This window comes from Barbatula barbatula, assembly GCF_947034865.1.
Source record: "Barbatula barbatula genome assembly, chromosome: 24".
NCBI lineage: Eukaryota > Metazoa > Chordata > Actinopteri > Cypriniformes > Nemacheilidae > Barbatula > Barbatula barbatula.
The window spans coordinates 7985593-8005141 of NC_136787.1; the positions used below are offsets into that span (position 1 = coordinate 7985593).

Below are 19549 nucleotides of genomic sequence, written 5' to 3' on the forward strand. Positions count from 1 at the left end.
CATCCAGAATAACACAATTTTAAGTTTTTGTATAAGTGTGTCAAAATGAAATATGTAATAACCTTCCAGTGAACCCTTAGATTTAGAGTATCTGTTGCTCTACTAAATAAGAAAAGACTTTCAGACTCCAGAAACTTCTCTATCTCGTCTTGAGTTTGTCGTCTCTGTGGTTTGTCACCGGCAATGAGGCTAGACGCAGAATTCTCAGACCGTTGGTTAAGTTTGTCTACCCTGCAATTACGCTTCCAGTGCAAGTAGGCTACGTGTTGCTCACGGGAAATATAAGACAAAGACAGCAGCGGGGTCAGATGAGAGCGCGTAAAATCGATGGAAAGTGTGGAGGGATATCTACGTTAAAGCCTGGGTGGCCCAGGTGCGTTTATGATTGGATGTTATAAACAGTGCACGTGATGAAAGTGGAGCCCTTTACAACAACACACGAGCTCTCATAATGTAACAAGGCACGTGTGATGTTTAAAGTGGTACCCCGTAAAGCACACATGACTTGATGCTGCAAGTTTTCCAAAAGTGCCCTTAAAAATGGGTGCGAGCTTTAGGTTGAAGGGATTTTATGAGCAACATATTTCCGATTTTTTTATTGCTGCGTCTGCAAGTCTCGTGCAATGAGAACATTGATGGAGACGACTTGGCAAGAGTTTTTAAGGGTTCATCCAAAAGTCATAACTCAACACGTGAAACATGCGATTTGATCTAAAACACATTGTTAATGAATTCGTTTTTGAAGAATGTATTACCAGGAATGTATGCAATTAAGCAAATATAGGCCTATTTTGTATTCATTTATATATTTTTATTGTATTCTACACATTATTTTCTCTTATCTCTTGATTTACTATAATAATATCTCATGATCTTTGGCTGTTGGCTATTTCAATATAACATGCAGTTTGCCTTTACGTTTTTAATTGTGATCTGCACATTTTTGCATGGTTTGCACGTTTGTGTCTTGTTTGTGAAGACCAAGCAGCTCATACTTTACAGAGGTTTCCGTTACCGGAGCTTGTAACGACGGAACGTTAAGAATCAACTCCTCCTCCCGCGTACACTTTGCGCATCCGTGAGTCAGAAGTAAGTTCACAGCAATAGGAGGTCGTACTGAGATCTTACCTTGTCGTCATGTAAGTCTGACTTTTTTTGACTTATTTCATTGAAAAAGTCACTTTCTGAAAGCGCACAGATTGAGCCAGCCTTTTGTCTCCCCAATTCATAGATACTGGAATTTCGACAAGCGCAACGATAGGAACCACATTTCTTAAATATGAAAATGCGTCTAACTGACACCTTCATTTACGCGTTTGCGCATGTGTGTTTATTAAGTTGCATATCACACATTGCCACTTCGCAGCGCCAAGGATCAGCAGGTCTTAGACAGAGCATACAATGGCAACACAACGGCAAACTTTTTAGCATATTAAGTCAAGGTTCGGAATATCAGGCACCGATAAAACGAGACGGAGAACAGACGCAATCCAGACCGATAGCCATCGTTCGCAATGATGATGCGCCTGCCAGGTCGTCTGCACGAGCGTCCCAGAGCCGCGGGTACGAGCGTCCGCAGACAGGTATAGGTGCGCAGTCTGCGCACGGTTTGCGCCGGTTATCAGGTGAACGCGCCGGGCGCAGGAATCACACGGACCTACTGCAAATATCGACAAACGACACAGCACCGCAGGTACCACCTCCACCTGCGAACGGTAACAGAGGGACCGATGATGTTATGGTTGGGGATGATCCATACAACCCGTACAAATCCACAGATCCGGACAACCCGTATTATAACTATCATGACACGTACGAGAGACCCCCTCCAAGACAGCGCCCGGGATATGGAACAAGGTACTTTCAGAATGGTGAGGGCTCATGTTGTACTATCATCTTTTTGTTTTAAATTTTAGAACAATCACAGAATTTCCAGTGGATTTTATTTGAATTGTATTGGATTAAAGGTTTTAAAGGAAACTATAGTCTCTGTGAGTGTTTGGTTCTGCTGGTGGGATGTTATGTGGGAGATGAGAACCAGCAAACACCATTAAATCCTATTAAGTACCAAAACACACTTTTAATGGTAAACGGCTGATGATTTATCATTTGTAATGGAAACAGTTATAACGTGTATATCGTGTTTTTATCAGGGATATGTTCATTAAATATTATGATATGTCATAATTGTATTGTAATCGACCAATGCAAATTACCGATATTTGCAAATTTTTAATAACATTACTTATTTAAATAAATTAATGTTTTTGTAGTGTTTATACCCATCTGAACCTTTTCACTTTTGCAAATTGCAATGTAGAAAATCTGGTAAATGTACTTGTATGCGAACATTTGTACATCTGTACATGAACATGATGTATAGGCCTAACATTTGGCCCTGAAATGTATGACAAAACCTCTTGACTCTTTTTCTTCGGTGGAACACAGAAAGAGGATATTTTGACAAATGTCTCAGTGGTTTTGTGTGCCTTCAATGGAAGTCAATGGGGGCCAATATTGTCCATCAAAATATCTTCGCTGCAGAAGAAAGAAAGTCATAAAGAGGTTTGAATAACATTGGCGTGATCCAAATATGACAGAATTTGTATTTCAAGAACGAATGAACTAAAACTAGCGGTCCACCCATGTCTGGTTCAAGATGTTTGTTTTACAGCAGCAATAGCTCTGTGCATTTTCTTGTATCTGTTAATAAAACGTTTCAGTGTTCACCAGGTTTGCCTGATCTTGTGGCAGACCCATACTACATCCAAGCGTCCGCCTACGTGCAGAGAGTTCCAATGTACAATCTCAGATGTGCCTCCGAGGAGAACTGCTTGGCAAGGTATAATTTTTACTATTAATACTGATATGAAACCGAATATTGTGATCCAGATTTTTTGGTGGCCGCCTGGATCCAGAGTCTGAAAATCAGTGCATTTGCAATCCTTCATGTAACAGATGAGTCATGGGTGCCTATTTAAAACATATGTGGTAGGAACATCCCATAACTCAAACCAGCGCTGTGAAAATGGGAAGGCATTAAACGAAATTCCTGCCACGATGGGAAGCAAGAGGAGTCTGCAAACAGGTTTCACATAAAGCTGTTTACATGGAAAATTCATCATAAACGACACTGCAAAACACATTACCGGGGCCAGCTTTTCATCCAAAGCGAGGGGAGTGTTTTTCTGGAACGCTGCAGTTGTTCCGTATGGGATTGAAATGTGATCGTGCGGCCAAGATACACATTCTGAACCATTAGGACAATATGAGAAACTCAAAGGAATGTCTGATATTTTGTAACCGTCTGATTTATCCTTGTCGGGCAGCTCGGCATACAGCTCCAGCGTGAGAGACTATGACACGCGTATGTTGCTGAGGTTCCCGCAGCGAGTCAAGAACCAGGGCACCTCCGACTTCCTTCCCAGCAGGCCGCGGTACACCTGGGAATGGCACAGCTGCCATCAGTAAGTCCCATTTTGTCAGGTTCAATCCGTTAATCTCCATTTTTCAATCTTTAATGATCCATCACGGACCTATTAGGAACTCCTGTGGGAGCAAATGTGACGCTCTAAATTCTTTAGGTCAAAGGAAGATAGTGAAACTCGTACTTGGCCTTATCATGATTCAGAATTAGGTAATGTGTAATATGTGACCGGAGTGCTGGCGGTGGTGTTTTTACAGGGAAAGAGATCTGTACTCTTGTCTGAATGAAAACACTTAGCAAGGGCCCATTTTTTCACAGCATAGTTTTGTCCTGAAGTAAGCCTCGTCTCGCCGCCCGCTATGGCGTACATTTGGGTGACCTCCAGTGTATACAATGAGTCTAACATCAGTTTTTAGCATCAGTTAAACATGATATGACCGTTTTCAAGTCCGTTACTGTGAAAATATACACGTAACGTTGGTGCTAGTAAAGGATGAAGTGTGACTTGAGTGTTCTTTGGCTATGAAACAATTTAACACCCAATTTAGTTTCACTGGCTACGACGAAGCTGTTTAAGGTGGCATGAGGAGTGAAGTCCATTCCTCCTCACACATTAGCCATGAAGTGCATTTGAAAAAATCTATGCCTAGAAAGCAATCGTATATCCAGGTGTTTGAAAAAAAACTTTATTAAATTGAAGCATTGGATGACTAACTGATGGATGTTTTAATCCTGATACTTGGTGATTTCCAGGCACTACCACAGCATGGATGAGTTCAGTCATTATGATCTGCTGGATGCCAGCACTCAGAGAACAGTTGCTGAGGGACACAAGGCAAGCTTCTGTCTGGAGGACACGTCCTGTGACTACGGTTACTACAGACGATACGCATGTACTTCTCACACTCAGGTAAGATGTTACAGATTTAAACATCAAAGTTATTACTCATGTATTGGTGCTGGAGATTCACTGAGGAGACTCTAGTTAATATTTGACATTTTAAACTGTAAATTTACGGTAAGTATGAAGTCTGTATAGCGTTTGGAGCATGTGCGTCCAAAGCACAAAAAATGTGTGTGTGTCCTTCCCCAGAAAAAAATGTAAGTGTAAAAATGATGCCACTTTGGCAGCAGCTTCAATAGTCTATAAGGAACAAACATCTTTGCAACATCTTTCAGTCCGTAATTTTCGTGTATGTTTTTTACTATCCGTCATCCAAAAGATTCACGCACAGAAACCTTGCACATACGTAACCTTGGGTATTAATTAATCTGTTACGGAATAAATCACTAAGCAATACAGACTGACGCTGCTGTCGCTCTGCCTCTCTCCTGATCTCTCCTTTCACTCCTTGCTTCTCTCCATTGACAGTACCTCTCCATTGACAGTAATTTATCAAGCTGTTCCGCAATCATCTGCCCCACTCTTTCTTTATATTTTATGTCTTTGTAATACCTTACTTTGTGCTGCGAGATGAAGTGGAATCTGACGAATTGATGGATTTTGGCACTTGCTTGTATGGTGGCTCTGACTTTTCAAAAGAGCTCTCAAAATGCTTGCTAGGGATGCGAAAAACGCATAAAATCATATTTTTATGAAATATGAATATGAAATACGTTTTCATGACGGCCAGTGTGTAAATGGGATTGACACATTTTTGTGCGTTTTAAGATTTCTGACGCAAATGTGCAATGACCTTAAGACTCGTGAAAAGTATTTGTATTACTAGCCTACAGAGCTGGGTAGTAACATTACATATAATCAGATTCCAAAAACCAAGCACTTGTAATAAGAGTAAACTACATTTTAAAATACTTGTAATCAGACTACAGTATCTTTTTTATGGATTACATTGTTTACGTTGTTTACGGTTCATTGATTTTCCTTACATTTTCTCATTTTTTATTTCTAATTATTTTCTCATTTTTTATAATAAACATACCTACCACTTATATATGTTTGTGATTCTTCTAGCTTTTTCTGGCAGAGAGGGATGTGTTTGGAATCGCATGCAAAATGGAGCGGCGCTTAGAATTTGATGGCTGGATGTATAGACACTAAGGGTGTGACAAAGACACCTATCCCAAGAGATGAGATGAGACAGAGAGATTGGTTCATGAGAACGAGACAAGATTTTCACACTATTTTAAGTAATCCTCAAAAAAGATTTAAGTCAAAATTACTTTTAATATAACCCAAAAGTAGTCAGATTATGTTACCAAAAATGTGTAATCTAAGAGATTACGTTACTTACTATTTATTTTGGTCATGTCATCTGTCATCAGTAACTGATTGCAATTCATAAGTAATCTAGCTGTGCACATAACAATGTAAGATCGAATCTGCCAGTTGCCGAACTTGCTGTTATGGTACGGCTAGTTATATGTTATATTGCTTTTCTATCATGTCACTGGCGCGAAAGCAAAACTTACTAATATGTAGGAATGAGATCGTATACGAATTCATATGAATTAGCCAAAATTAGACGCAATGTAAAACAGTTTTTTTTAAGAGACTATACCCTGACAACTGTGCTGAAAGTGTAAACTGTTGTTGTGTTTCCAGGGTCTGAGTCCAGGGTGCTATGACACTTACAATGCAGACATTGACTGCCAGTGGATAGACATCACTGACGTGAAACCTGGAAACTACGTCCTCAAGGTTTGTGGCCTAAATTAAATTCACTTTTATTCAAGTCATTTCCAGTGTCACGTCCCGAACCTCCAGCCTCTTCTTCTATTTCAAACGTAGGTCAGTGTAAATCCTAGTTATCAGGTGCCAGAATCTGACTACAGCAACAATATAGTCCGCTGCGATGTACGATACACGGGAAACTACGCCTATGTGTCAGGATGTCATATTTCACAGTGAGTGTGACTTTCTTCAAAAATACTTTAAATCTTGAAGAATGATTCATTTAAACACATGTATAAACCTGATAAATGTCTGCTTTATTTCAGCTACTAAATCATCTGGATCATCATAAGTACAGCACGGTGACAAAAAACTTCAAAGCAAACCGAAGAGCGGATGCTGGTCACGGGTCTCCAAAAATCAGCAGGGCATTTTAGGTTATTATGCCACACAATGTAAAATGCCGGGGCATACGTACAGTTCTACAGTGAATTGCATTATTACTTTTTTGTTTTGCTATGTTTTTTTGCAACATTTTTAAATGAAAAAGATTTGTGGTACCGGACTCCCTTAAAGATTGAAAGGTGGTTTACCTGTGAAAACAGTCACACCACACATTTCATTTACCACCATTCTTTTAAATTCATACAAAAGAAACCTTTAGATGCTGGTGAATGAATCCACTCATTTATTTTACCTTAAACATGCTTTAATGTGCTAGAGAAATGCTTTCTGAGTAGATATTAATATACAGATGCTCATATTACCGCAACACGTTTTTATATATAGTGAAAATTACTTGAATAAATAACTTTACACTCAACCTCACCCAATGCACTTTTATTCATATTTTCTTATAGGTCGATGATAAATACCACACAAAAATAAAGATATGAGAATAACAGATAGACAGAGATAGGGACGGGGGGGGGGGGGTAAATAAACAATCAGAAAATATATGTTGCACAACAGTTTGCCAGAAATCAAATGAAATACATAAAAATATATTCGTTTTTTTACGTTTATTGATGTTTGTATTTTCCAAATAGCAGAAGATAAAGTTTAAATTTAGATTTGTGTGATTATATGTTAGCAATAGCCTACACATTAAATAACTTTATTATGTTACATTGGCCTACTGGGTGTGAATTTTATTAAATGCTAATTTTATTGTGTATAAGGGAAATATCACGCAGTAGGAGGTATGTTATGTTTTGATGGTGTAAACATATATAATATTTTATATATTATTTTGTATTTAATTACTAAATAGCCCTTCATCAAACAAAGTCAAATAGTTGTGACAGGGAAACTGTCTATTTATGAAAAAAATCATTTTTACTGAAATGAAAAAATGAAAGTGTCTGCATCATATGAAACAGGGCCAGTTGCTATGAACGCTTAGTCTTACAACTTAGTTGCTTATTTTGTTTCAAGATTGGCTTCTGTAAATCACATAAGGGGGTCACTGATAACACACATCTGGCGTACGTCTATTTGACGTCTACATCGGCAAGACATCTACAATACATAGTTTGCTCATCTGCAATACGTCTCGAAGTCGTCTGCTGTCAGACGCCATGTAGACATCTAGAAGATGTCTGTAAGATGTTTACGATTTAGAATGGACGTAAAGCAGCTCTTTCTAAGATGTTTGGCAGATGTTTCCAGATCTCCAGATACGTATTACAGACGTCCGAGACGTATTGCAGATGAGCAAACTGTGTATTGCAGATGTCTTCCAGATGTAAATGCAGACGTCAAATAGACATACGCCGTAAAATGGATCGTGCTATCTGGGGTAGATTTGTGTCATTGAAATCTGAAAAGATAACTAATTGAGACAAGGGTAACTCCGCCCAAAAATGAAAATTCGGTCATGTAGGAAAATCCACAGTAGGAAACATGTAAATGGTAGTCAAAAGTGCCCCAGAAACGCTTGTTTTCTCGAAATATCTTCTTTTGTGTTCAACATAATGCTAAATGACTAAAAAATGTGTTCCTATGGCAGTCAATGGTGCTTCAGAGCTGTCGGTTGCTAACATTATTCCCAAATATCTCTCTTTGTGTTCAACCGAACAAAGAAATACTTGTATAGGGTGTGTGATTAATGACAGAATTTGTGGGTTGAGTTACACTTTAAGACATCATTCTTAACTTAGAGGCTAAGTTTATGTAACTTGTTTGCGCTGCACATTTGTAGTTTCGCCGATAGGTGGCAGTATTGCTTCTCCGGACTAACCGCTAAACCTCCCGCACGCGTTGGAGAAGAAGCGCATGGAATATTCTCAATTTTTCTCATACCAGACGCCCGGCGAACTTGACAACCGCTAGACTCACATTTAACGGCGACCAGAAATCGTTTTCGGTTATTTGACTTGCCGTGCCGCGGATTCATCGTTAGATTATGCATTCAGTAGAGGTGTCGATCCCGTCTTTTCGATCGGAGGGCAGTACTGAGGAGAAGGGCTACACGGTGAGTTCTGGGTTTGTGTTCAATCTCCCCTGTTATCTCGTGATCATAAACATTCAAGTGTTTAAATGTCGAGTTTTAACATAGAGCGATCTGTCTTGTGTTTCAAACTCGCCATTCCCTAAGATGTAGACTTCCTAGGGAGGATACGAGGCTGCGTTTAAAGGGAATCTCACCTGAGCTGACCGTGATGCTCAATCTGTTTAATGTCGATATGACTGAAATGCTTTCACTAAATGACTATTTATAAGAGAAATATGAGATTGTGAAGTTTCTCTTCAGGTTTTCAAGGTCGAGGTGCTCATGTGTGGTAGACAGCACACTGTAGAGAAACGATACAGTGAATTTCATGCCCTGCACAAAACGGTAAGTTTGCACTAAACAAAATCTATTCATTACTGCATTTAAACTATTAAGTAATAATAATAATAAACTAGATAGAGATGCAATGCCATGAGACTTAATGTAATGCCATTTTAGAGCTCGATGTGGTCAAACATACTTTTGTTGTTCCCTTTTCATTGAGTATTTCTGGTATTGATAGCAACATCATGTGCTTAAAAATACTTCAATAAAGAGTTCCTGTTACAATATACAAGAATCAGTACTTTTGTTTATCGCTTTGAATATATAGTTTATGCAATTGACATCGTGAACATGTTATTAATGTGATCACAAGAAATAAGACTCGTAACAGAAATGGACTGCGTCCAGACACTTGTGTCTATTGATGAAAAGAGCTTTCACAATTGATTCCACCCCGAGAAACAGAGCAACAGCGCCGAGACACCTTCATGCTGGTGTGTAACATGTGTTTCTTCCTCATTTTTGTTCTTTGTAGCTTAAAAAGATCATTAAACCTCCTGAAATCCCTTCAAAGCATGTGAGGAACTGGGTTCCAAAGGTTCTCGAGCAGAGAAGACATGGATTGGAACTTTATCTTCAGGTACTGTCCAAACATTCATACACTGATGTGTGTATTCTGAACAATAGAAAACGTTCCCTCTCCAAACCTCTGGAATAACCATTTGTTTCCCCCTGTTTGTGCTACAGGCTATAATCATGGAAAATGAGGTCCTTCCAAAGATATTCTTGGATTTCCTCAATATCCGCCATTTCCCATCACTACCAAAAACAGAGAGTTGTGGGTAAGGCTTTATAGGGTATAATTTTTCTCTACAAAGGGCCTTAAAAGGAGTTTTTCCATGTAGTTATCTGAAAAGGATCATTAAAAATGTGCATTGTGTTAAAGTCGTGGTCTTTTTTTATTGTTTAGGTCATTCGAAACTGAATCAGAGGAATCAAGGTTTGTGAGTTTTTAACGTACTTTCCCCTGACAGAAGCACACAGAAACATTCAAAATGAACATTGACAGGTTTCTGTTACGGCACAAATGTCCTCAGAGAAACATACTGATCAGTTTAGTCTTCCATAAAAAACCTGCATTTGCGAAGTTATTGCAGTGCCTCTGGGAAATGACACCATCCATCTGATAAATATCCCAATCGGCTTTGTGTTATCGAGCTGTCATCAAAAACAGAACTGTATGAGTCATTGTGTTCTCGTACTGACCTTTCTGCCCCAAAACCTGCAGTAAACTGACACACCAGCCGGCGCTGCTCTTCCAGAGGGATCCATATCTGCTGCCTGCCACCAATGGTAAAACTCTCATAATATGACACAAGTTGAATTTTAACTATTCACAAATTTTAATTTTGACTTCACAAAAAAGTCAAATATAGAGCACAACATATGTTGGTCAAGTAAGTTTGTGAAAAAGTTGTGATTCCTAATAAAACGTGTTTCAGACAGAATCGGTCAGACAACTAGTTTAACCAGCTCGGTTGACTCACTCACTCAGTCACTGATTCGCAGGTTATTAGTATTATTTTGTTTTTATAAAAGCAATGTTAAAATGCAAAAATAGCAATTGTTTATTTGTTTGCAGATACGTTTTCAAATATGGTAATTGAAGGCGTGATACGTGGAATATTCTATCCGGACTTCCAGCCGAGGTAGATCTGAGCACTGAGGAAAACATCACCTCATGTTTCACGGATAAGAAGGGATTCGTATTACCGACACTTAATAACCAAGCGCCCGTTTAAAGGATTCGGTCATTACAGCCTTAGTTTTATTTTGGTATAAACACTCCATAGATTTTTGCGTAGTGTTACTGTTATTCATGGGCTGTTTAAGGGAAAGTTCACCAAAAATATAAATTCTGTCATCATTTATTCTCTCTCATGTCAGTCAAAACCTCTATACGACTCTTTCATGTGTGAATTACAAAAGAAGATATTTTGAGACTTGTTTCTAGAAACGTCACTCGTGTTTGAAATGGCTTAAGGACGAATAAATGGTAACAGAATTAAAATCTTTGGGTGAACTCTCACTTTTTGGTCGATTCTTTTCTGTAAATGGCCATATTGAGTGTCAAATCAAGGTCTTGTTTCATCTCAGATATCAAGTGTGAAGTACCTCAGCATACATTTGCACATCTTCTGTAAGACAGAACAAAACATGCTGTTATTTGAACCAAGATTGCATGACATTTCATCCACCGACTGAGATAAATTTGATCAGATCGGTTCAGAATCAGCTAAATTGATAAGAGCATTGGACCATTTCGTTTTCTAATGGAATTGTTTGTTTTTGTACCTTTTACGTGCTTGTGATGTGAAAATGAATGATTACCAGCCTCGCTTATGGTGAACAAAAAGGGAACTAATGTGTAAACCAAACGTATGTGTCTCCATTTACCATGTTGTTGCCCAAAACTGTGACAAAGTAATACTACATACCAAGCTTGCTTCTATATTGGACCAAGGAAAAGTTTATTGGTAGATTATCATTAATATGCAGTTTAGTCTTGAACTAACAGGAACATTTGAGGAAACAACTTTGTGTAAGATGAGAGCATTCGAACACTAGCTTTTAAAAGCTTTTACACTACTGTTGAAAGCAATAGTGGTGAGGATAATGGGACGAGAGATATGGGTTAGAGCAAACCCCATCTGCTATAACACTGAGAGTGAAACTGACACATGATTTTTTTTACAAACAGATACCATGTCAAGCAGTTATATTTAAGTGTTTGTTTTTATTAAGACGTCTTAATTGTGCGTATGAAATGTGCCATGTGATGTGCGTGTACCTCTTGACACTTGATTGTTGTTAATGCACTTTAACATTGTTGAAAAAATGAGTTTAACTGAACATTGTTTTAAAAAATGACAGCAATAAAACATTACACATTAATTCATGAAATGACTCATTTTCTTATAATGTATGTTGCATTGTTTATTCAAAAACAGACAAACACCAACTTTAATCCTCACACAATCCCACAATCAATTTGAATATAAAACTGAGATTGTTTCCATATTACATGAAACATTTCAGGCCACTCGGTATTTTGCATAATGAAACTTATGCATTAAACCCCATTCTGTATAGCCGGCACATTTTACAATCAAGCTTTGTCAACAGCCGAGATTTTCCAGTTGTTTACTTTACAATAGCAGTTAAAACAATGAACAAATAGAACGTTGGCAGGGCAGGGTACCTTAATATGACAGTTCAACCAAAATGAAAGTTGTGTCATCATTTACTCAACGTCTTGTCATTTCTAACCTGTATGACTTTCTGTCTTCCACAGGACATAAAAAATATATTTGGAAGAAAGCTTTGAAACCAAACAGCGACGGAAAGCATTCACTTCTATTCTTCAAAAGACCTTCTTTTGTGTTCTGCAGAAGAAAAAAGTCATGCAGGCTAAAATGACGAGGGTGTATAATGATGACAAAACTTTCATTTTTAGGTTAGCTATCCCTTTAAGCACAAATGGCAAATTAAAACCTTTAATTTGGCATTTAATACAAACATGTTTGTACGGCTTTGTACTAATATTTCTGTTTTCAGAACATATTCTTAAAATGACAAAAACAACTGAGAAAAACTTATGTTCACACTTAAATTTCAGTAACCAGTAAAAGCGTATTTGAAGGAACGGATCACCCAAAAAATTAATTGCTGTAATAATTTTCTCTTTCTCATGTAAATCCAAACCTGCATGACTTCCTCTTTAAAACACAAAATAAAAGATTTTTATGAAAGTTTAAGACACTGTCAAGCTGAAATATAGTAAAGTTGTAGTGATTTGAAGCAAAAGAGCTCCCGTCCTCATTCCCTTTCATAGTATGGAAATGACACAGAGAGAGAGTAAATTATAACATGATTTAAATTTCGGGGTGAACTGGCCCTTTTAATGAAAGACGTTGACATTTCAAATGATTATTTCCAAAAACAAAAAACTGACCAATCTGTGATCAACCGACATTTGTGGAATGCTCCAAAATAATGACCTACCGAAGCATTTGCTCATGTTTTGTTATACAGGTGACATGCTCTCCGCAGTCACTTTCACAGCTCTCCGTGTCCAACCTCATCTTTGAGACGCTCGTCGTGATTGGCCTCCGCTTCTGGTTCCTTCACGTTGGCGTAGTCCACTTCCCTCTTCAGCTGCTCCAGGGGTGGCAAACCCACAGCCAGGTTACGCAAAGCAATGGCTGTCATGAGAAACCTGAAAATCAAACGGTGAAAATTGCTTTCACAAAATAATAAAGTTGTTGATATAAGTACAGAGACAACACGGAGCAATTCAACATACCCTCGTCTAATCGAGTAATATTTCTTTGAGGCAAATCTCTGAAACCTCTCGACCCCTGAAGATTCTCTGCGTTTCTTTACGTTCTCCATTCGCTTCTGGCGTTTCAAGAAGATTCGGACTATGGGGTCGATCGCGGTGTCGTTCGTGTCGTAGTCATCGAGACCGGTGATAAGCGGCTGCAGCTCTGGCGGTAAAGGTTCAGTCTCTACAAATAACAAGACAAAGGTTTGCCTGTTCAGTGTAACTGCACCAAAAAATGGTTTGAACTTAGAAAGTGTATTAACAAGACAAAAGGTCTGTTTATATTGCAAGCATCGGCGAATGTTGGTTTAAAATTGGTGGCACCTTGTACATCGAAATGAAATGTATTTATAATTGGGATGTAACAATATTATGAGTTATTCCAATAGCTAAATTGTCTCAATATTATCGTGGTCACGTAACATAGAGCATGTTCGAAAAAATTATATATGTTACCTTGGGCCATCTGGTGCAATTATTTTATTTGATAAAAGGGATTTTAAAGACATTTAATACTGTAACTCATACCTCCAAGCAACAGTTATGGTTAGAGGATAAACAAAAGAGGATTCTTAAGGCACGTTTCCAAGCCATCATTTTTAAGTTTAACTATCATACAGTGGACTTTTATACCGAGGTATTATCGCACAGTGAGATTTTGATATTGTTACATCCCTAATTTATAATCAAAACACAGTTGAAATCTGGCATACCTGTTCCATTTCGCACTTTCTCCTGAAGTTCAAGAAGTTTTGTAAAGTTTTTCTGCAGCTCAGCCTCAGTAGTATTTACATAGATGTACATGTAACATGACGGGTTATCAGATACAGTGTACACCTTGTGATATGCACCAGCTGGAAGCTTAATACATAACAAAAGAACGCATACAAATAAAATCATGAAAAAGTATATTTAGGATTTAAAATATTAAATGAAACCGTGAGGATCGTACCTGCATCTTTTCTCCTGGTTGTAAACTGTAGTTCCTCTTCTCGTCCACTATCTCAACGTTCACCAGACCTTGAAGAACCTGAACGCTGGTGTTCCCCAGATCTTCACTCACAAAATTTTCAAGATAAAGGTCTGAGGAGATATAAGAGACATAACAAGCGTTGGTGCATTATATATATAAAAATGCATTTCATTTCTGCGTTCCAGTAAAAGTCGACATCATGAAGGCATACCTGGGAAGTCAGCGATGAAGACCACCTCAGTCTGATTGTCCAAAGATCCCTCTATCTCCTCAAATTTAGCCCTCCACGGTGAAAGATCCACGAGCAGCGGCATGAGCCACAGATTGGGACGGAACGGCGACCAATCAGCTTTCACTATATCAATACGTGGGTCAAAAATCCTACAGGACAGAAGAATTTGATCTTACTTTTTACAATTTTACAAAATGATGTCATGTATTCAAATATGTAGACGTTACTGACCTTTGTTGGAAGCGGTCATTAACAGACACCCAAATGTCGAAGTATATCTCCGGCTCTGAGATTTTAAAACGGGGCAGATTTTGGCTAAGGCAAGTAGCGTATTGCTTCAACATGTCTCCGTGGTCTTTCCATCTCCGGCTCAGAGTAAACACCTGCACCAGATTGACACCGGATTAATCACACTTTTGCATCTGTGAATGTTACAATAAATTTCTGAACATTAAGTAAAATTGTGAGCGACTCACTCCGGGGTTTAGGTATCCGACCTCTCCTGTAACACTGTCTCTGTAGGTGATCTTGACATGCTGATGTGAACGTGAGTGAATCATCATGTCCCACGAGTAACCGTACAGTCCATTGGTCCAGTTATTATAGCCCTGTAATCCAAAACCAAACGCAAGTCAAATGGAGTCTCAAAGGATGTCTCAATGGTTGTATGGCGCATACAAGGGAAGTCAACGGGGGCTAATGTTGTTTGGTTACCAACGATCTTTAAAATAAGTCATCATGCAGGTTTAAAAATAACATCATGGTGAGTGAATACTGAAAGAATTTTCTTTTTTGGTTGAACTATCTCTTTATTCCAACATCGGGTCACCTATTGCGCAATACGTCACACACTTAACTATCAGTGCAAACCTTTCTACGATTTCTAAGGAAAATCACTAAAGAGTGTCGCTTGCCTGTGCAAAACTTCTCACCCTAATAGGGTGTTACAGGTGGTTGCCAGTCATTAGGATTTTCTGGGTGAGTTTCCTGCTGGCTGACCAAGTAAAGTTAACTCTAAACAAACAGTAAAAGTGATACTCGTGCCAATTTTAAATGAAACGAATACATCAGACATGACTATCTACACATATTTAGCATGACTCAATCTCCACTCCTGGGATTCCTCTTCCGAAGGTATGTGCTGCTGTTCGATAGCTGTTTACACTGATTGTGAAATAAGTCAACGTTCTGGATCAAACCACACTTCAACAGTAGATCAATAGCGGCAGCGTAATGCATGTACTACAAACAACTTTTTAGTCTTAATGTTTGGTTCCCTTTTTTTATTTAACGTGTTATTTTTTCCTAGCGGTTTTTAAGCTAATTTAATTATGTACTAGTCAGGTTCACCCAAAAATGAAAATTAGCATGATTTACTCACCCTCAAGTTGTTCCAACACGGTATAAAAATAAAATATTTTGAACAAAACGGTTCCGGGGCACCACTGAATGCCATAGTAGTTTTCTTCTCTATAATGGAAGTCAATAGCGCCCCAGAGCTGTTCGCCTAAAAACATTTTTTTAAATATATTTATTTGTGTTGTTTTTTACATCACACAATAGTAATAATAAACCCAGTATTGTGTATTGTATAGATACATAAACTATGTTATTACTGTGTTATTCATAAACAAAAGAGTATTTTTAAATTAAAATCAAATGTTTGACTGTAAAATATTTGTGCCTTTTTTCTAGTTGGTTCTATTCTACTTTTGATTTTCTGGTTATAAATAACCAATGTTACTATGGACGAAGAAGCCAAAATGTCCAATGAGGTTTAATCTTTTCAGAATTCCTCTGAAAGATTTGAAAATTCTTTGCATAACCGAAGTTAGAAATTGCTTCCGTCACACTAAATCTCATGGCTATACTCTAAAGAACTACATGTTTTTTCATGTTTATTGCCTGACCAGGTGTACCTCCACATTCCAAAGTGGCCAGCTGTAACCATGACAAGACTAAAATAACTTCCACTGAGCCCTGAACGGTCCTTTGACTGCAGTTTAAAATCACCTGTGTGATGAAATGCGAGTACGGCAGGAAGAGCTGCTCTGCGATGTAAAGCAAAGTGAAGATCGCTCCAAGCTTGTGTTTCAAGCCTGGTGTGGAGGGTTTGGAGACAGTGTGGGACTCATCTCGCCCTTCTTGTCTCCCAGAGTCGCTGGGTGGATTGAGATACACACACGAGGAGCTGGGACCCGGGGGAGGAGAGATGATGGGGAGTACAGGCTGAAGGAATTCTGGGAAACGGCCCAAAAAGCGCCTGGGCCAGTCAGGATAGCAGAAGAGAGGGCTCGTGGACAACATCGTGTAGGAAAACATTCCTGTGGAGGAAACACAACGACGAATCATTTCAAGTTCATTTTAATCTCAAAATACAACAAAAGCAGAAAATGACAATGAGGCATCAATATCTTTAGATTTAGATGCAATGTACACGTAATGATAATGATGCCATTGTGTCATTTCCAGGTGAACAATCCCATAAACACAAAACGTTTTACCTATGCTGAAAAGCTGGGAGTTCATGCAGTGGAAATAGCTGACAAAGAAAAAGGCGACAGGACGTGTGGCGTCAAAAAAAAGCAGATAACCGGCTGTCAGGTCTAAGATCAGACCTCCACCATGGATAACCATCAGATTGATCAATTCCACAGGCAAAATTGTTCTGTAACAAAGTAAACAAAAGCATTTCTTTTATGTTAGCTATGTCAAAAATGTGTCCTGCAGAAAGAGATGTTTCTTACTTAAAGGGGTCAAATAACCAATGGTGTGCCAGATATTTCATGGAGTACCCCTCCACCCAATCAGCATCCAGTTTCTTGACCCCAGCGATGAAGTACACTATGAAAATCTATAAAAGGCAACGTACACTTAGAATTTTCTCATTTAACACACTGACATTGTACTGTATCTGTTAGATTATGATCTACAACCCAGTACAGATTTTCCTGGGATAAATCACCTGAGTTCTGAGTACAGTGTAGTTCCACAGCGGTACATGAGCGTTCCTCTTCCTGGGGTTTCGGAGTCCATCTAATGACCTGAATGTAAAGAAAATAATAACAAAAAACACTTTTAAAGAATGTCGCAACCAAACAACCTTGGCCCCCATTGACTTCCATTGTATGGACACAAAACCACCGAGACATTACTCAAAATGTCTTCTTTTGTGTCCCGCAGAATAAAGAGTCACATACACTTTTTGATCCACAATAGAGTGAATAAATGAAGACAGTATTTTTATATTTGGGTAAATTATAACTAGCAGGTATCTTACCAGTATCTGTTGGCATCCATGAGCGTAAGCTGGAAGCTAATGAGCCCATACAGATAAGAGTGATTGTTCCAGGCCGTTTTGTCCAGGAAGAAGACGTACCAATAAGTGGATATAAACATCAGACACGCAAGGCGATAAAAAAGGCCAAGCATGATACCAACAGCGCCTGCGAAACATACAAATCTAGACGATCAGTTTAACAGCGATAAACACAAAAACAATTTGTGCTCACTATACAGATTAGCACTGACCAAGGAACATCACAAAATAAACAAAGTACATCCAGTCCATCGGCAAGGGCGTCAGGAAGTTAAAAAGAGGGAAGCGGCACACGGGTGCCCCTTCTAAATACTTGTAGTCCAGGTGACTGAGGCCTCGTTCCTGTGTGATGTCCAACGCCATTAACATCCCTAAGATAAAAAGATAAACGTTAACATGAAAACAGAAATCAAACCCAGATCAGAGGAGCTGACGTGACATGCTTTTGTACGTTACGTAAAATAGAGATTATAAAACGTACCAAATAAGAAACGAAATATGCCCAGCGAGGCCGGGTCAGTGGGGCGATTCAGAAGACACACCAGTCGATGCCACGAAGTGAGATCTTCCTTCTCAAAACCAAAGAGACGCTTCACGGTGCTGGTCTGCTCGGATGGGGTGGACTGTTTGGTGTCTTTATTGGTCTTTTTCTTACTATCGGATGGTTCAACATATGGGCCACCTGGAAAGTAAGAAAGCAGAATCTCAGTTGTTTCTGCAGCGAGATATTATTGAGAGGTACTTGAAAAGGTTATATATAACCTCCCTATAGTGCTTAGATTTGCCAACATCCCAAAACCCTGCAAATGCATATTTCTTATCAAATATATCCAAGAGCTAGAGACCATTCGGCCATTATAAAAATGGCTATTCAGTGTCGACTACCGTTAACAAAAAAAACAATATTCACATTTTCACTCTTTATGAATTTAAGCAAATGTTTAGACGCACACTACAGGTTATTCCCTAGTGCACTACATCTGTTATTTGGTGCAATCTATCCATGCACACTCTTATAATATAGTTTACTATACTAGCGCAGTGTTTACCTGCCACCGCGTCGCTTGCTCCTGTCTCCATGTTTCCAGCTTATGAAAGGCGTCTGCGCTTAGTGTTTTCAAAGATCTGTCAGTTTAAAACCGACCAAAAAACTTTAGCTACGATGCATGTGGTTATTTAAACAGTCATCGGACTGGGGTACGTGTCAAACAGACGCACAGTGCCCTCAAAGGGTGTTTCGACGCAGAAAGGTAGGGGACTTGATCGAAATCTAGACGCTGATTGGCTGGTTCGGTCAAACGCCCCGCCCTTTCAAGGCGAACTGTGAACGAGCAGCGCCTCTAGTGGACATAATCAATATGTAAGTTGCGTAAGTGAGTTGATTTGCAGGTTTCTAGTGCTTATGTTAGTCTGGACAGAAATAACCAGGATTATTCCTACTGTAAGATTTCTCGTTTCCGTGCCCTATGCGTATAACACAATATGGGTACAATATTAAAGATAAACATGCAATAAATTGTAATTGTATTAGCCTCCTGGCTAACGTTTTCTAAAATGAACATTAGGAGAAACATATTCGCAAGGTTTCACAATGTTTCTTATTACCAGTTTTAATGCAATTCAGTTCTAATTCAATAGTTTCCTTTGGTAAAAAAAAAAGTAATAATCTCATCATCCAAAATACAGCAAGGTTTTTTTGATGTGTAAAATACAGGCGCATTCATTTTTAAACTGATACAGATCTTAAAAGGAGGTGGACTTGCGAAACAGGAATAACTGTACTGATGTTATTACGCT

At 38.7% G+C, this 19549-nt stretch overlaps 3 protein-coding genes across 3 annotated transcripts; 2 read left to right on the plus strand and 1 right to left on the minus strand.

Annotated features, from left to right (window-relative positions):
- The first annotated feature begins 1063 nt into the window (after positions 1-1063).
- On the plus strand, positions 1064-6885 carry loxa (lysyl oxidase a). The gene is made up of 8 exons (XM_079448938.1): positions 1064-1139; positions 1232-1871; positions 2734-2842; positions 3330-3467; positions 4181-4337; positions 5994-6089; positions 6180-6295; positions 6389-6885. The coding sequence occupies exons 2-8, from the start codon at positions 1280-1282 to the stop codon at positions 6393-6395; spliced, it is 1215 nt and encodes a 404-aa protein (XP_079305064.1). The 5' UTR covers positions 1064-1139; positions 1232-1279; the 3' UTR covers positions 6396-6885.
- Positions 6886-8269: 1384 nt separating this feature from the next.
- snx24 (sorting nexin 24) lies at positions 8270-11799 on the plus strand. The gene is made up of 7 exons (XM_079448031.1): positions 8270-8538; positions 8818-8901; positions 9377-9481; positions 9589-9683; positions 9812-9841; positions 10130-10194; positions 10484-11799. Exons 1-7 carry the CDS (start codon positions 8470-8472, stop codon positions 10552-10554), a joined length of 519 nt encoding a protein of 172 aa, XP_079304157.1. The 5' UTR covers positions 8270-8469; the 3' UTR covers positions 10555-11799.
- Positions 11778-18986, minus strand: ggcx (gamma-glutamyl carboxylase). The gene is made up of 15 exons (XM_079448030.1): positions 18802-18986; positions 18234-18434; positions 17965-18123; positions 17714-17879; positions 17399-17477; positions 17181-17287; positions 16938-17101; positions 16447-16757; positions 14910-15041; positions 14665-14816; positions 14413-14582; positions 14181-14311; positions 13942-14089; positions 13208-13412; positions 11778-13120 (listed from the first exon to the last, which is right to left on the minus strand). The coding sequence occupies exons 1-15, from the start codon at positions 18830-18832 to the stop codon at positions 12961-12963; spliced, it is 2316 nt and encodes a 771-aa protein (XP_079304156.1). The 5' UTR covers positions 18833-18986; the 3' UTR covers positions 11778-12960.
- Between the last annotated feature and the right edge of the window lie 563 nt (positions 18987-19549).

What these genes read in the sequence shown, in the direction of transcription:
- loxa (XM_079448938.1), top strand. Translation starts at nt 1,280, where the DNA reads ATGAAAATGCGTCTAACTGACACCTTCATTTACGCGTTTGCGCATGTG. An exon ending in AACAAGGTACTTTCAGAATG is followed by an intron (nt 1,872 to 2,733) that starts GTGAGGGCTCAT and finishes AGTGTTCACCAG; the next exon opens with GTTTGCCTGATCTTGTGGCA. An exon ending in CATGTACTTCTCACACTCAG is followed by an intron (nt 4,338 to 5,993) that starts GTAAGATGTTAC and finishes TTGTGTTTCCAG; the next exon opens with GGTCTGAGTCCAGGGTGCTA.
- snx24 (XM_079448031.1), top strand. Translation starts at nt 8,470, where the DNA reads ATGCATTCAGTAGAGGTGTCGATCCCGTCTTTTCGATCGGAGGGCAGT. An exon ending in CTGAGGAGAAGGGCTACACG is followed by an intron (nt 8,539 to 8,817) that starts GTGAGTTCTGGG and finishes GTTTCTCTTCAG; the next exon opens with GTTTTCAAGGTCGAGGTGCT. An exon ending in GATTGGAACTTTATCTTCAG is followed by an intron (nt 9,482 to 9,588) that starts GTACTGTCCAAA and finishes TTTGTGCTACAG; the next exon opens with GCTATAATCATGGAAAATGA.
- ggcx (XM_079448030.1), bottom strand. Translation starts at nt 18,832, where the DNA reads ATGGAGACAGGAGCAAGCGACGCGGTGGCAG. An exon ending in ATGGATGCCAACAGATACTG is followed by an intron (nt 17,478 to 17,713) that starts GTAAGATACCTG and finishes CTTTACATTCAG; the next exon opens with GTCATTAGATGGACTCCGAA. An exon ending in TGGTTATTTGACCCCTTTAA is followed by an intron (nt 17,102 to 17,180) that starts GTAAGAAACATC and finishes ACTTTGTTACAG; the next exon opens with AACAATTTTGCCTGTGGAAT.